The 13,726-nt window shown below is 37.8% G+C and overlaps 1 protein-coding gene across 1 annotated transcript in view; it reads right to left on the bottom strand.

Moving 5' to 3' along the window:
- Positions 1-13,726, bottom strand: part of CRLS1 (cardiolipin synthase 1) — a 28,081-nt gene that overhangs the window by 5,893 nt on the left and 8,462 nt on the right. Inside the window, exon 4 of the mRNA XM_004433770.3 lies at positions 384-469. Coding sequence (XP_004433827.1) covers positions 384-469 — 86 coding nt within the window. The remainder of the gene's footprint in view (positions 1-383; positions 470-13,726) is intronic.

Genomic DNA, 13,726 nt, shown 5'->3' with positions numbered 1-13,726 from the left:
TTCTACTTAATCCATAGCAGAGGCTAAATTAGACAGGAAAGGGGGCTTGGTTATGCAAAACACTCCTAACAGAGTTTGCTGCTAGGGACAGGGCTAGCTAGTCTAAATTTTATGTGGTATCAACTGAAAAGATTTTGACTTAAAACAAAAACATGGCTTTTTAAAATTGACTATTAATACGTTCACTGAAAAACTACCTTAACGGGTGATTCAAACAGCAAGATGATAGTTATATCTGAGTTTTTTTTCATCCTTGGTTAATGGATCAAAAAAAATTGCCATAAATTATTCCCATAAAGTGAAACTCAGTATACAATCATGATTTTTTTTTTGCCTTAAGTTATAAGTAATAGTAAAAATATATTTTTTTGAAATAAACTCACCGGTGTTGGAAGAGTTCGATATCTGACATAAAAAACAGCAGCAATCAACATTACATCTCTTGAAATTATCATATAAGTAAGTGGAACTGAAAATCAAATATAAAGTAATTTGATTGGGATTTTGAAAATTACTAAGATATTATGCATACAATGAAGCCTCATTCAGCCTTACCATAAACTGGTGTTTCACATAAGTAAAAATTTTATAATAAACAATTGCTGATAGTTTAGGATCCTTATAGTGAACCACTGATTTTCATGTTCTTCTTTAACCTGCCCTCAAAACAAAGTGAAAAACAGACTATGGCTTTTAAACTCTATGGCTGCCTTTCAGAATGTTGATCCTCTTGCCTCTTTTTCTATTTTTTTTTTCTTGTGTATGTTTTAAAGCTGCAGTTATCAGTGTCAGCTCTACTCAGCCCCCATTATCTCTTTGTTACTTCTGAGTTTTGTGTGTTTGGAAAAGAGATCACCATGCATCCTATAATCACATGGAATGAGATGGTAAAGAGGCTAGAAAGGATGTCCTGACATTAGTCTGGCATCTCAGGAGCTTTGACTGTTTGCTTCTGCATTCTAGACTATCTTATGAACAGTAAAATTTGCTGTATGAACCACTTGTGGAGAAACAAAATATCTTCATTCTTGTCTGGCCAGTTCCTACCCAGGCAATTGCTATTTTTTCTCGTGCCCCATTCATTCAATGAATCCTAATTAAATATGAATTCAACTTTTTGATAGTTTTCTCATTATTCCTAAGATTCTACAGCATGGCCCCAGAGCCAGCAGAAGGATATTTTAGATGGATACCCAAGGAACTCCTACTCTCTTCTGAATGAGAATGGGAGGGCAGAGGTCTTGATTCACTAACATCCTTCTGTACTGTAGGAAGTTTTAACCATAACATATATCATTTTTATTTTAAAAAATTACTTTTTTTAAAAAAGGAAAAAAATCCTGAACACTGGGTTCACACTGAGGTTACGCTTATGGTCCTCTGCAGTTGTTTTTTTTTTTTTTGTGAGGAAGATCAGCCCTGAGCTAACATCTGCCAATCCTCCTCTTTTTGCTGAGGAAGACTGGCCCTGAGCTAACATCTGTGCCCATCTTCCTCCACTTTATGTGGGATGCCGCCACAGCATGGCTTGACAACCAGTGCGTTGGTGCACGCCTGGGATCCGAACCCGTGCCGCCAGCAGCGGAGGGTGAGCACTTAATCGCTAGGCCATGGAGCTGGCCCCCTCTGCAGTTTTGACATTCTACTGGTTCTGTAATTTAAGAACAATCTCACTAATTAATTACATATTTAAAATTTAAATCTCTGCTGGGCGAGGCTGTGATGTGTTGATTCTTGGCCTAGTCCTCGATGACAAGACTCTTCCAAAGAGAAAATGCTTATCCATGCAAGTCACGGCATTTGGAGCACACAGAAGGCATGGCTATATGAGCCAAGTACCAAAACAAGGAAGCCATGATTTTCAGGAGGATTTTTGTGCCTGTAAAACAAACTTTTCTATAGTAATCATTAGCTGGCAAAATCTAATAACAATCAGATTTTAAAACTCATGCAAATTACATATAGTAAACGTCCTAAACACGACTGTAGATGAAAATAAAGACCTGTTATTGTATTTCATCACCAAAGGGAAAAAAGGATACAATTTAATCCTAAATAAGAGGTTTCTGCAGAAGAGGAGATGAGGCAGTTCAACACACAGCAAAGACTTGGGTTCTAGTTCTATAAACTACCAAAATTACCATTTATTGAGCATCTGGCACTGTTTTAAGCATTTCATACATATTATGTCATTTAATCCATATACCAACTCCATGAAATATGGACCATCATTATCCTCATTTTAAAAATATGGTAAAAAAGCCTCAGGCAGATTATATAACTTGGCCAAGGTCACCATTAGTAAGTAGTACAGTCATTCCTCGATTAACAACAGGGATATGTTCTGAGAAATGCGTCATTAGGTGACTTCGTCATTGTGTGAACATCAGTGTATTTGGTATTGCCTACAATACCTAGGATATATGGTACTAGTCTTAGGGGACCACTGTTGTATATGCAGTCCGTCACTGACCAAAATGTCATTATGTGGCACGTGACTGTACAGCCAGGAATGGAACCTAGGTCTATGGAATTCACAGCCTATGCTTGGGGCAGTGCATTAGGCTCTAACCCAGCAGTGTGATTAGCAATCAGCGTCTCTGGACTTAGTTTACCACCTGTAACAGGCCGGTGGTAAAAGCACAGACAAAAGCTCCCTCAGGGATTCACATGCACAGCCAGGCTGGGACCCTGCTGCACCACGTGCTCTCTAAGGCCTCTGCCAACTGACAGTATATATACAGGCTCTTACTCTGGTTCTTTGGGCAATGTTATCCAGTTCCCTAGCTTTCGAATCTTCTAACTGCTCCTGCTTTCTCTCTTGGCCTTCCCTTCCCTTCCCTTTTCTTCCAGGACTAAGACAGCTTTCATTTTGCCTATCAGAGTATGATAGTGTGTTAGTGGGAGTAAAAGGGTGTAAAAGTGTCGGGGATAGTTCCAAGGTGTTCTTCCCTACTTGCTAACTCTGTATGAAATACAGTTAATGTCTCCAACAAGGAGGTACATCACAGGCAAACTTTATGAGCATTAAAGGAAAATAATAAAATCAAGTCACTTTTACATATTAAAAGTGGTCACTATCAATATCATGGGTTATTGCCATTGAAAATAATTTTTTTTGTTGTTTTTGTGAGGAAGATCAGCCCTGAGCTAACATCCATGCCAATCCTCCTCTTTTTGCTGAGGAAGACTGGCCCTGAGCTAACATCCGTGCCCATCTTCCTCCACTTTATGTGGGACGCCGCCACAGCATGGCCTGACAAGCAGTGCATCGGTGCGCGCCAGGGATCCGAACCTGGGCCGCCAGCAGCAGAGCATGCACACTTAACCACTATGCCATGGGGCTGGTCCCATGAAAATAAATTTAACAACAGAATGATTATTCTAGAAATTGACTTAAACTAGCAATCAGTATTTGCTATATAATAAACCAATAACATAATGATATGGAAAGGAATCACTATTTGATAAATGTGGCAGAACAAATGTACATAAGCAAGTAGCAATTAACTTAGATTCACATCCTACACTTTTGTAAATGTAACAAATCAAAGAATTTGTTTTCATTCTTCTCTCCCCTCCCACAGAAAGAGCAAGAAGATGATCAGAATTATTTATTATTCCAACTGAGAAAGAAACCAAATTTCTTACTCTTGAAGAAACGAGGCTATTCAAATCAAGGTGGATGGAACTTTTACAAAAATGCAGTATAAAAACAAGAAGATGCAAAACTGCATATATGCATCTCTCTCTAAAACCCTTCTAAAATGACAGTAAAGGAATGAAAGGACATAAAGTCACAAAGAGAATGGGTAAAGGAGACAAATCTTAAAGTTTTAACTGAAGCTGATTAGTAATAACTACCTCAACAGAGTGGGGAGAGCTGAAACCCAAGTCCTTCAGAAAGGGATGCTCACAGTAGACCAACTTGCACCACAAAAACCCAGAAAGTCCACAGAAAGAGCAGTTAGATCCCTGTCCACCAAGCCCTCCCTAACACCATTCTGCTAAGTCTCTACACCAGGGCTGTGGCTCCCTGCAGCTAAGGGTGATTTGTACATTGTAAAATGGTTAGGGGGAAAAAAATCAAAAGAGTACTATTTCACGATACATGAAAATTATATAAAATTCAATTTCTGGTGCCCATAAGCAAAGTTTTATTGGAACATAGCCATATTCATTTACATATTTTCTATGGCTGTCTTCACACTACAGTAATAGCAGAGTTGAGTAACTGCAATCAAGACCACATGGCCCGCATTTACTATCTGGGCCTTCACAGAAAAAGTTTGCCAACCCTCGTTCTACATGTAAATCTCTAAACCTAGGGGTCATTGGGGTTCAGTGGGATCAAGTGAAGAAGGTCAACATACTGAACATTGAGAGCCCCCAGCCTCCTCCCACAGCTTAGCTCCCAAAACACTGGTGGCAAGGCCTCTGCAATCCCTAAGGAGCAGATGGAGAGCTCTTATCTACAGAATAGACCTAAAGGTACTGAGAATTCAGGGCCACGCCTGGTCCCTGCCTATTCACCCTCGAGGGAAGCACAAAACCCAACAAATTCCACTAATAACCAGAGAGCACCAATTAACATTTTATGCGTAACTAAAATGTAAGTGAGCAGCCAAGGATCACCAGACATTTTAGTAAGGTCTACATCATGAAGGAGAGACAAAAACAAATAGAAAAAAATTGGAATTCAAAAGAAAAAGATGTAGTATGGAGGTTAAAAAAAAATCCTTTTTATATATATATATATATATCTCATATATATAGTATGATTCCATTTATATGAAATGTCCAGAGAAGGAAAATTGAGAGACAGAAAGCAGGTTAGTGGCTGCCTAGGTCTGGGAGTAGGAACAGGGAGTGAGTGCAAATGGGCACAGGGACTCTTCTTGGGTGATGGAAATGTTCTAAAACGGGACAGTAGCGATGGCAGTACAACTCTGTAAATTCACTAAACATCATTGAAATGTACACATAAAATGGGTGATTTTTATGGTATAAAAATAAAGCTATTAAAAAAGGAACTTCTTGGGGCTGGCCCAGTGGCATAGTGGTTAAGTTCGCATGCTCCGCTTCAGTGGCCCAGGAGTCTCAGGTTTGGATTCTGGGCGCAGACCTACGCATCGCTCATCTAGCCATGCTATGGCAGTGTCCCACATACAAAATAGAGGAAGACTGGCACAGATGTTAGCTCAGGGACAATCTTCCTCAAGCAAAAAGAGGAAGATTGGCAACAGATGTTAGCTCAGGGACAATCCTCCTCAACAAAAAAAAAAAAAAAGGAACTTCTTAAAATTTAACATATAAATAACATGATCTCAATAAAAATACCCCACAGGGGGGAAAATATATATAAACAGATAGATAGATAGAAGATACCCTGAATGATGATACTCACCTATGAAATAAGGAAAGGTGCGTTTTCTAAAAAGAACATGAATACAAGAAGAGCTCTTGAAAATTAAAAATGATAGTAATAAAAATGTCAGTAGGATGGGCAAATGACAAAGTTGGGAAAATCTCCCAGAAAGAGAACAAAAAGACAGAGTTAACAAAATAAAATAGAGAAAAGAAGAGAGTCAATCCATGAAGCTCAATTCTGATTAAGAATTTCAGAAAGAAAAGAATGAAGAAAACATAGGGTAGAAAGTTATCAGACATAATTTTCAGAATTGAAGCATGAATTTTCAGACTGAAGGGGCCTACTTAATACCCAGCACAATGAAAGAAAGCCTCACAACAAATTCTAGTAGGATCTAGAGCATATACCATTATGAAATTTCAGAACTACAAGGATAATGAAAAGATCCTGTGGTTCAGCTTCCATTAATATCTGACTAGTAATTCAGAACAATCCTCCTGCTAAGACAACTAAAGAAAAACATTTAAAAAAATCTTGAGGGGGCCGGCCCCGTGGCGTAGCGGTTAAGTGCACACACTCTGCTGCTGGCGGCCCAGGTTCAGATCCCGGGTGCGCGCTGAGGCACCATTTGTCAGGCCACGCTGTGGCGGTGTCCCATATAAAGTGGAGGAAGATGGGCACGGATGTTAGCCCAGGGCCAGTCTTCCTCAGCAAAAAGAGGAGGATTGGCATGGATGTTAGCTCAGGGCTGATCTTCCTCACAAAAAGAAAAAAAAGAAAATCTTGAAAACAAAAAGCTAATCTCTGTTAAAGAGTGATAACTCAGAAAAATAAGCGTAGACACTCAAAGCCACTATCCCTGATCCTAAAAAGTAGCCACTAAGCTAAATGGAGCTGTTGGCAGCCTCATGGGGGTGAAGGGACAGGAGTCAAAGCCCAGAGCCCTAACCACCTCCCAGCTTTGAGCTGGGATCTGAACCATAGGGTTGGAAGAGGAGATGGCCCAAAGTAAACTAGGCCTTACAAGAATGTCCCATCATCTGGCAGCGTAGATGGTCCCAAACTGTTAGCATTCTTAGGCACCTGGCAGCACTGAACAAAAAATTTTCTCTAGAGAGTGATGTCATCATCCTAAGCATCAAAATATTCCTCCAAATTAGTTTTCAAATATTAATACAACGTCTAAACAGTCAAAACTAACCAAAGACACACGATACCATGAATAAGAATCAATACAAACAACAGACAAACGAAAGAGACCATTAAAAGATATAAGATTTTGGAATAATCAGAGTCTATTAAACAACTAAGCCATGTTCAAAGGGATACAAAAAACAAGACTGAAAATTCCAACAGGAAACTGAAAACTATAAAAGATGATTTAGTAAGTCTGAAGAATAAAATAGAAATTCTCTAAGTGAAAAATACAATAGAAGTTAAGAATTAAATGAATTTGGCATAGCTGCAGAGAGAATTATTGAAATGAAAGAGTAAGCTCATTAGTAATCACCAGAATGGAGCCCAGAAAGATAAGATGAGGTAACATACAGAAAAGAGGCTAACACACTTAGAGGATACAGTGAGAAAGTCTAATGTAGGAACGCTACAATCCCAAAAGAAGAGGAGAAAAATAGGCAACAGCAATACCTGAAGATCGTGACTCAGAATTTTAATCAGAACTGATTAAAGAAATCAATCCACAGATTAAAAAGTCCAACAAATCCCAAGCAGGATGAATAAAAAAGCAACTCATACCAAGAAATATTATTGTGAAGCTGTGAAACACCAAAGACAAAGGAAATACTAAAAGCACCAAAAGAAAAAAGATTGACTTCGGGCCGGCCCCGTGGCTTAGTGGTTAAGTGCACGTACTCCGCTACTGGCGGCGCAGGTTCAGATCCCAGGTGCACACCGACACACTGCTTCTCCAGCCGTGCTGAGGTCGCGTCCCACATACAGCAACTAGAAGGATGTGCAACTATGATGTACAACTATCTACTGGGGCTTTGGGAAAAAAAAGGAGGAGGATTGGCAATAGATGTTAGCTCAGAGCCGGTCTTCCTTAGCAAAAAGAGGAGGATTAGCATGGATGTTAGCTCAGGGCTGATCTTCCTCACAAAAAAAAAAAGAAAAAGAAAAAAGATTGCCTTCAAAACAAAATGGATTAGCAGCAGATTTCTTATTACTGACAATGGAAATGAGAAGACAATTAAATGATACTGTAAATGTGCTGAAAGAAAATAACTACCAACCCAGAATTCTATACTCAACAAAAATATCCTTCAAGAATAAAGGTAAAATCAGAAAGAGGAAAACAAATACTACATGGTATCACCTATATGTGGAATCTAAAAAAAAGTCAAACTCATAGAAATAGAGAGTAAAAATGTGCTTGCTAGAGGCTGGAGGGTGGGGCAAATAGGGAGAGGTTGGTAAAAGGGTACAAACTTTCAATTTTAAGATGAATAAGGGTTGAGGATCTAATGTAAAACATAGTGACTATATAGTTGCTAACACTGTATTGTAGAATTGAAATTTGCTGTGAGTAGAAATGAAATGTTCTCAGAAAAAAATAAAGGCAAATAAAAATATTTTCAGAAAAACAAAAATGTGCCACAGTAGACCTGATTAAAAGAATTTCTTTTTTTTTAAGTTTTTTTTTTTTTTTTTTTTTGGTGAGGAAGATCAGCCCTGAGCTAACATCCATGCCAATCCTCCTCTTTTTGCCGAGGAAGACCGGCCCTGAGCTAACATCCACGCTCATCTTCCTCTACTTCATATGGGATGCCACCACAGCATGTCCTGACAAGCGGTGCACTGGTGCGCGCCCGGGATCCGAACTCGGGCCGCCAGCAGCAGAGCACAAGCACTTAACTGCTACGCCACGGGGCCGGCCCCTAAAAGAATTTATGAAGATATACTTTAGACAAAACAATAACAATTCCAGATGGAAGGTGTGAAATACAACAAACGATATAAACCAGAAAAAAGTAAATATGAAGATAAATCTAAATGAATATTGACTTTCTAAACAATAATATCATGTGGGTTTAAGAAATATATATTTGACAAAGGAGCCAAGAACATACAATGGGGAAAAGAAAGTCTCTTCAACAAATGGTGTTGGGAAAACTGGATAGCCATATGCAAAAAAATGAAAGTAGACCCTTACCTTACACCATACACAAAAATTAACTCCAAATGGATTAAAGACTTGAATGTAAGACCTGAAACTGTGAAACTTCTAGAAGAAAACATAGGCAGTACGCTCTTCGACATCAGTCTTAGCAACATCTTTTCAAACACCACATCTGACCGGGCAAAAGAAACAATAGAAAAAATAAACAAATGGGACTACATCAAACTAAAAAGCTTCTGCACAGCAAAGGAAACCATCAACAAAACGAAAAGACAACCTAACATTTGGGAGAAGATATTTGCACCACATCCACCTGATAAGGGCTTAATCTCCAAAATGTATAAAGAACTCATGCATCTCAACAACAAAAACTAACAACCCAATTAAAAATGGGCAAAAGACCTAAACAGACATTTCTCCAAAGAAGATATACAGATGGCCAACAGACACATGAAAAGATGTTCAAAATCACTAACTATCAGGGAAATGCAAATCAAAACTACAATGAGATATCACCTCACGCCCGTCAGAATGGCTATAATTAACAAGACAGGAAACAACATGTGTTGGAGAGGTTGTGGAGAGAAGGGAACTCTCATACACTGCTGGTGGGAGTGCAAACTGGTGCAGCCACTATGGAAAACAGTATGGAGATTCCTCAAAAATCAACGATAGAACTACCATATGATCCAGCTATTCCACTGTTGGGTATTTATCCAAAGAACTTGAAAACACCAATTTGCAAAGGTACATGCACCCCTGTGTTCATTGCAGCCTTATTCACGATAGCCAAGACTTGAAGCAACCTAAGTGCCCATCAAGGGACGAATGGATAAAAAGCTGTGGTATATATACACAATGGAATACTACTCAGCCATAAGAAACGATGAAATCCAGCCATTTGTGACAACATGGATGGACATTGAGGGCATGATGCAAAGTGAAATAAGTCAGAGGGAGAAGGTCAAATACCGTATGATTTCCTTCATTAAGTAGTAGATAATAACAACAATAAACAAACACATAGGGACAGAGATTGGATTGGTGGTTACCAGAGGGGAAGGGGGGAGGGAGGAGGGTGAAAGGGATAATTGGGTACATGTGTGTGGTGATGGGTTGTAATTAGTATTTTGGTGGTGAACATGATGTAATCTATGCAGAAATAGAAGTACAATGATGTACACCTGAAATTTTTACAATGTTATAAACCAATGTTACTGCAATAAACAAAAAATTTTAAAAAAAAAAAAAAAAAAAAAAACTCAAGTATGACAACAATAACCTAAGTTGAGAAAGGAATAAATGGAGTTAAAGTATTCTAAGGCCCTTCCAGTGCCCAGAACGTGTATAGAGTTGTTAACATTAAGCTTTGATAAGGATGAAAGTTATCATTTTGAGAAAAACTAAATGGAAACAGAGTGTAAAACTTTCAAACTGGTACAGGGAAAACAAATATAATGATAAAAAATACAGGGGCCGGGGGGCCAGCCCCATGGCGTAGTGGTTAAGTGTGCACGCTCTGCTGCTGGCGGCCTGGGTTCAGATCCCGGTCGCACACCGATGCACTGCTTGTCAGGCCATACTGTGGCAGCGTCCCATATAAAGTGGAGGAAGATGGGCACAGATGTTGTTAGCCCAGGGCCAGTCTTCCTCAGCAAAAAAAGAGGAAGATTGGCATGGATGTTAGCTCAGGGCTGATCTTCCTCAGGAAAAAAAAAAAAAAAAATACAAAAGTAGGACAGAACATGTGGGTCAAATAAAACATAAAATAAAATGGAAGACTGCTACACAAATATTAGTAATCACAGCAAATGTTAATGGATTAAATGATTCAGTTGAAATATAAAATATTTTTAGGCTAGATAAAATAAAGACAATCCATCCATCTATGTGTTGTTTACAAGAGATAAAGATATGGACAAGTTGCAAGCAAAAGAGTTATCTATCACGCAAACACTGACCAAAAGTAAGCCAGTGTAGCCAGTGTAATACTCAACAAAAGACACTTTAAGTTCACAATTATTACTAGAGATATAGAGAGTCACTTCATAATAAAACATTTAATTCACCAAAAAGACACAATTCTAATTTATATGCACTTAATAGCATGACTTCAAAAGACACAAGCAAAAATCAGAATTACAAAGAAAAATAGATACACAGTAGGAAACGTTAACATACTCTCTCAGTAACTGACAGAACAAGCAGACCAAAGGGCAAAAAGAAGTCTGTAAAGAAACAGATTTAAACATTAGGATTAAAAACTTGACCAAATGGACACATACAGAACATCATACCCAATGACTACAGAATACACATTCATTTGAAGCATGCATAAAATATTAATAAAATTTGACTGTATACTGGGCTGAAGGGCTAAAAACAGAGCATATTCTCTGAATACAAGGTAATAATGCCAGAAATCAATAACAAAAAGATACCTAGAAATATCCCACAAATTAAGAAATACATTTTTCTTATCCTCCTAGGTCAAAGAAAAAAATCATAACGGAAATAGGATATTTTGAACTCAATAATAACAAAAGTACTAATATCAACATATGAGATGCAGTGAAGGGGATACTTTGAAGAAAATGTATAGTCTTAAATGCAAACTTTAGAAAAGCTGAAAAGAAATGAGCTAAATAGCATCCATCTATAGTTGCACTGTTCAATACAACAGCCACTAGTTAACATGTGAAGAAAAAGCACTTGAAACGTGGCTGGTCTGAATTGAGAGGTGCTGTAATAGCAAACTACACACTGCCTTTCAAAAGCATAGTATGAAACAAAATCTCATTAATAATTTTTTATTGATTACATATTGAAATGACATTTCTGATGTAGTGGGTTAAATAATTGTTATTAAAATGATTCTTATGTTTCTTTTCAATATAGCTATTAGAAAATTTTAAATTTCATATATGGCTCCTATTATATTTCTACTAGACAGAACTGATCTAAAGAATTTAGAAAAAGAACAGCAAAGAAAACCCAAAGAAGTTGGAGAAGTCTGACAAAGGCCAACGTTGGTTCTTTGAAAAGATCATAAAACTGACAAACCTCTGGCAAGACAATTCAAGGGAAAAAAAAAAAAATCTCCCCCAAAGTGGGGGGGGGGGGGCAGGAGTAGACTCCCTAAATCATTTTATGAGATTAGTATAAACTTGATACTAAAACCTAACAAGGATATTTGGAGAAAAAAATTCCAGGCCAATCTCATAAATATAGATATGAAATCTTCAAGAAAACATCAGCAAACTGGCGGCTGGCCCGGTGGCATAGCAGTTAAGTGCGCGCACTCCGCTTCGGCGGCCCGGGGTTCACAGGTTCGGATTCCGGGCGCACACCGATGCACCGCTTGTCAGGCCATGCTGTGGCAGTGTCCCATATAAAGTAGAGGAAGATTGGCATGGACGTTAGCCCAGGGCCAGTCTTCCTCAGCAAAAAGAGGAGGATTGGCATGGATGTTAGCTCAGGGCTGATCTTCCTCACACACACAAAAAAAGAATGGTACTCGTGCAGACAAACACAACAACGGGGAAAAATTAGACAACTCAGAAATGGACCCACGTATATACAGACATTGCAATGAGTCTGGAAAATACAGATTTTTCAATAACAAGTGCTGGAATAACTGAGTATCCACAGAAGCAGAAAATAAATTTTTAAGAGAGAACTTTTTAAAAACATCAACTAGGAATAATGTGAAAAAAAAAAAAAAAAACCTTAAAAGCTTTCCAATACAAAACATAACTACATATAAAGGAAAAGGTATCAGAATGGCATGAGACTTCTCAACAGCAAGATGGAATCTGTAAGCCGACAGAACAGAGCCTTCAAAATTCTGAGTAGAAATAACCTGCAACTGAAAATTATGCACAGTTCAAATCTTAGTCAAGTATGGAGGGTAGAAGAAAGACACTTTAGATGCCTTTAGAATAAAGACATTGTAGACCTCTAAAATTTTGGCTGCCATGCTGCATCCTTACACAGGAAACAACTGGAGGCTGCACTCCACCAAAAGGAAGACCTTAACAAGGAAGCCATGGGAGCCTGGAAAAACAGACCCAACACATAAGAGAAAATGGCAATTCCCAGAACGATAATGGAGGGAAGTCTCAGCTTGGAAAGCAACTTACACCAATATTTAGGTAAAGCTCACAGCAACATAATCTCATAATACCAGAACCTGGAAACAATTTCTATGTTCAACAGGGAAATACCTGGCCAACCTTTGTAAAATACAACAAAACACAAAATATAGCCCTGAAAAATTGGAGGCATGCAACTGCGCACTGGCGCACACACAATCATTTGATTTTTGAATAACGTCAACCGAATGCTCCTTACGTTCTTTTTTCCCACAATTCTGACTTTCAAACACATAAATATAAACATTAATCCAATTCATTTTTTAATTTGGTATGGGAATTTAAAAGCCTAAAGATAGAGGAGAAAAAGAATCTCTAGATTGAGGACACTATACTAGACTGAAACACCACTACACTTCTTCCTATCAAATGTCAATAATAACACGCTACTGAAAGACCACGGGGCAGCTTCTTTGTTCTCCGACTCTATATTTCTAACTCTTGAAAATAAAAAGTTTATCTAAACTGAGGGAGAAAAAGTGAGAAATACAGCTAAGTAGAAAATGAACAACCAGAAAAGTACATGCAAAATACAAAGCACGAGATCATAAAATTTTGTTAGAAAAAGTATTCACATAATATACAAACTATATGTATGATTTGAAATTGCATAACAGTGTCTAAGTAATAATAATAATGTGAAATTTTATAGACATCTTCAGGATTTCAAAGCTCTCATTTATTATGATTAAATTGTACTTGATAAATAATAGGAAAACTTTAAATTGCTTTAAAGGCACTAAGAAGATATAATACAGTTTCAAAAGATTCTAGACTAATATGAATTGGCACTGTGAAATAATATTTGCTTAATTTTAACTTTAAATAATCTTACTAAAAAAACAACGGCTTCTACTAATATAACAAGGACATAAATTCTAAAGTAAAACAAATAGCTTGACAAGCAAAATAGCTGAATAGTTCAAAATTAGGGGGGAAACAGTTTAAAGTTGAAAAATATATTTTTGGAACAAAAATTTATCTCTCAATCAAGAGAAATCCTAAGCTGACCAATGTCACTCTTCCCTATGCTACTTAAAAGTATGCATGACGGCATTCTTA

Source organism: Ceratotherium simum, chromosome 21 (genome assembly GCF_057802395.1).
Source record: "Ceratotherium simum simum isolate JZ-2026a chromosome 21, ASM5780239v1, whole genome shotgun sequence".
Lineage (NCBI taxonomy): Eukaryota > Metazoa > Chordata > Mammalia > Perissodactyla > Rhinocerotidae > Ceratotherium > Ceratotherium simum.
The sequence above is the reverse complement of the archived record's forward strand: the minus strand, read 5'-3'. Positions and strand labels throughout refer to the sequence as shown.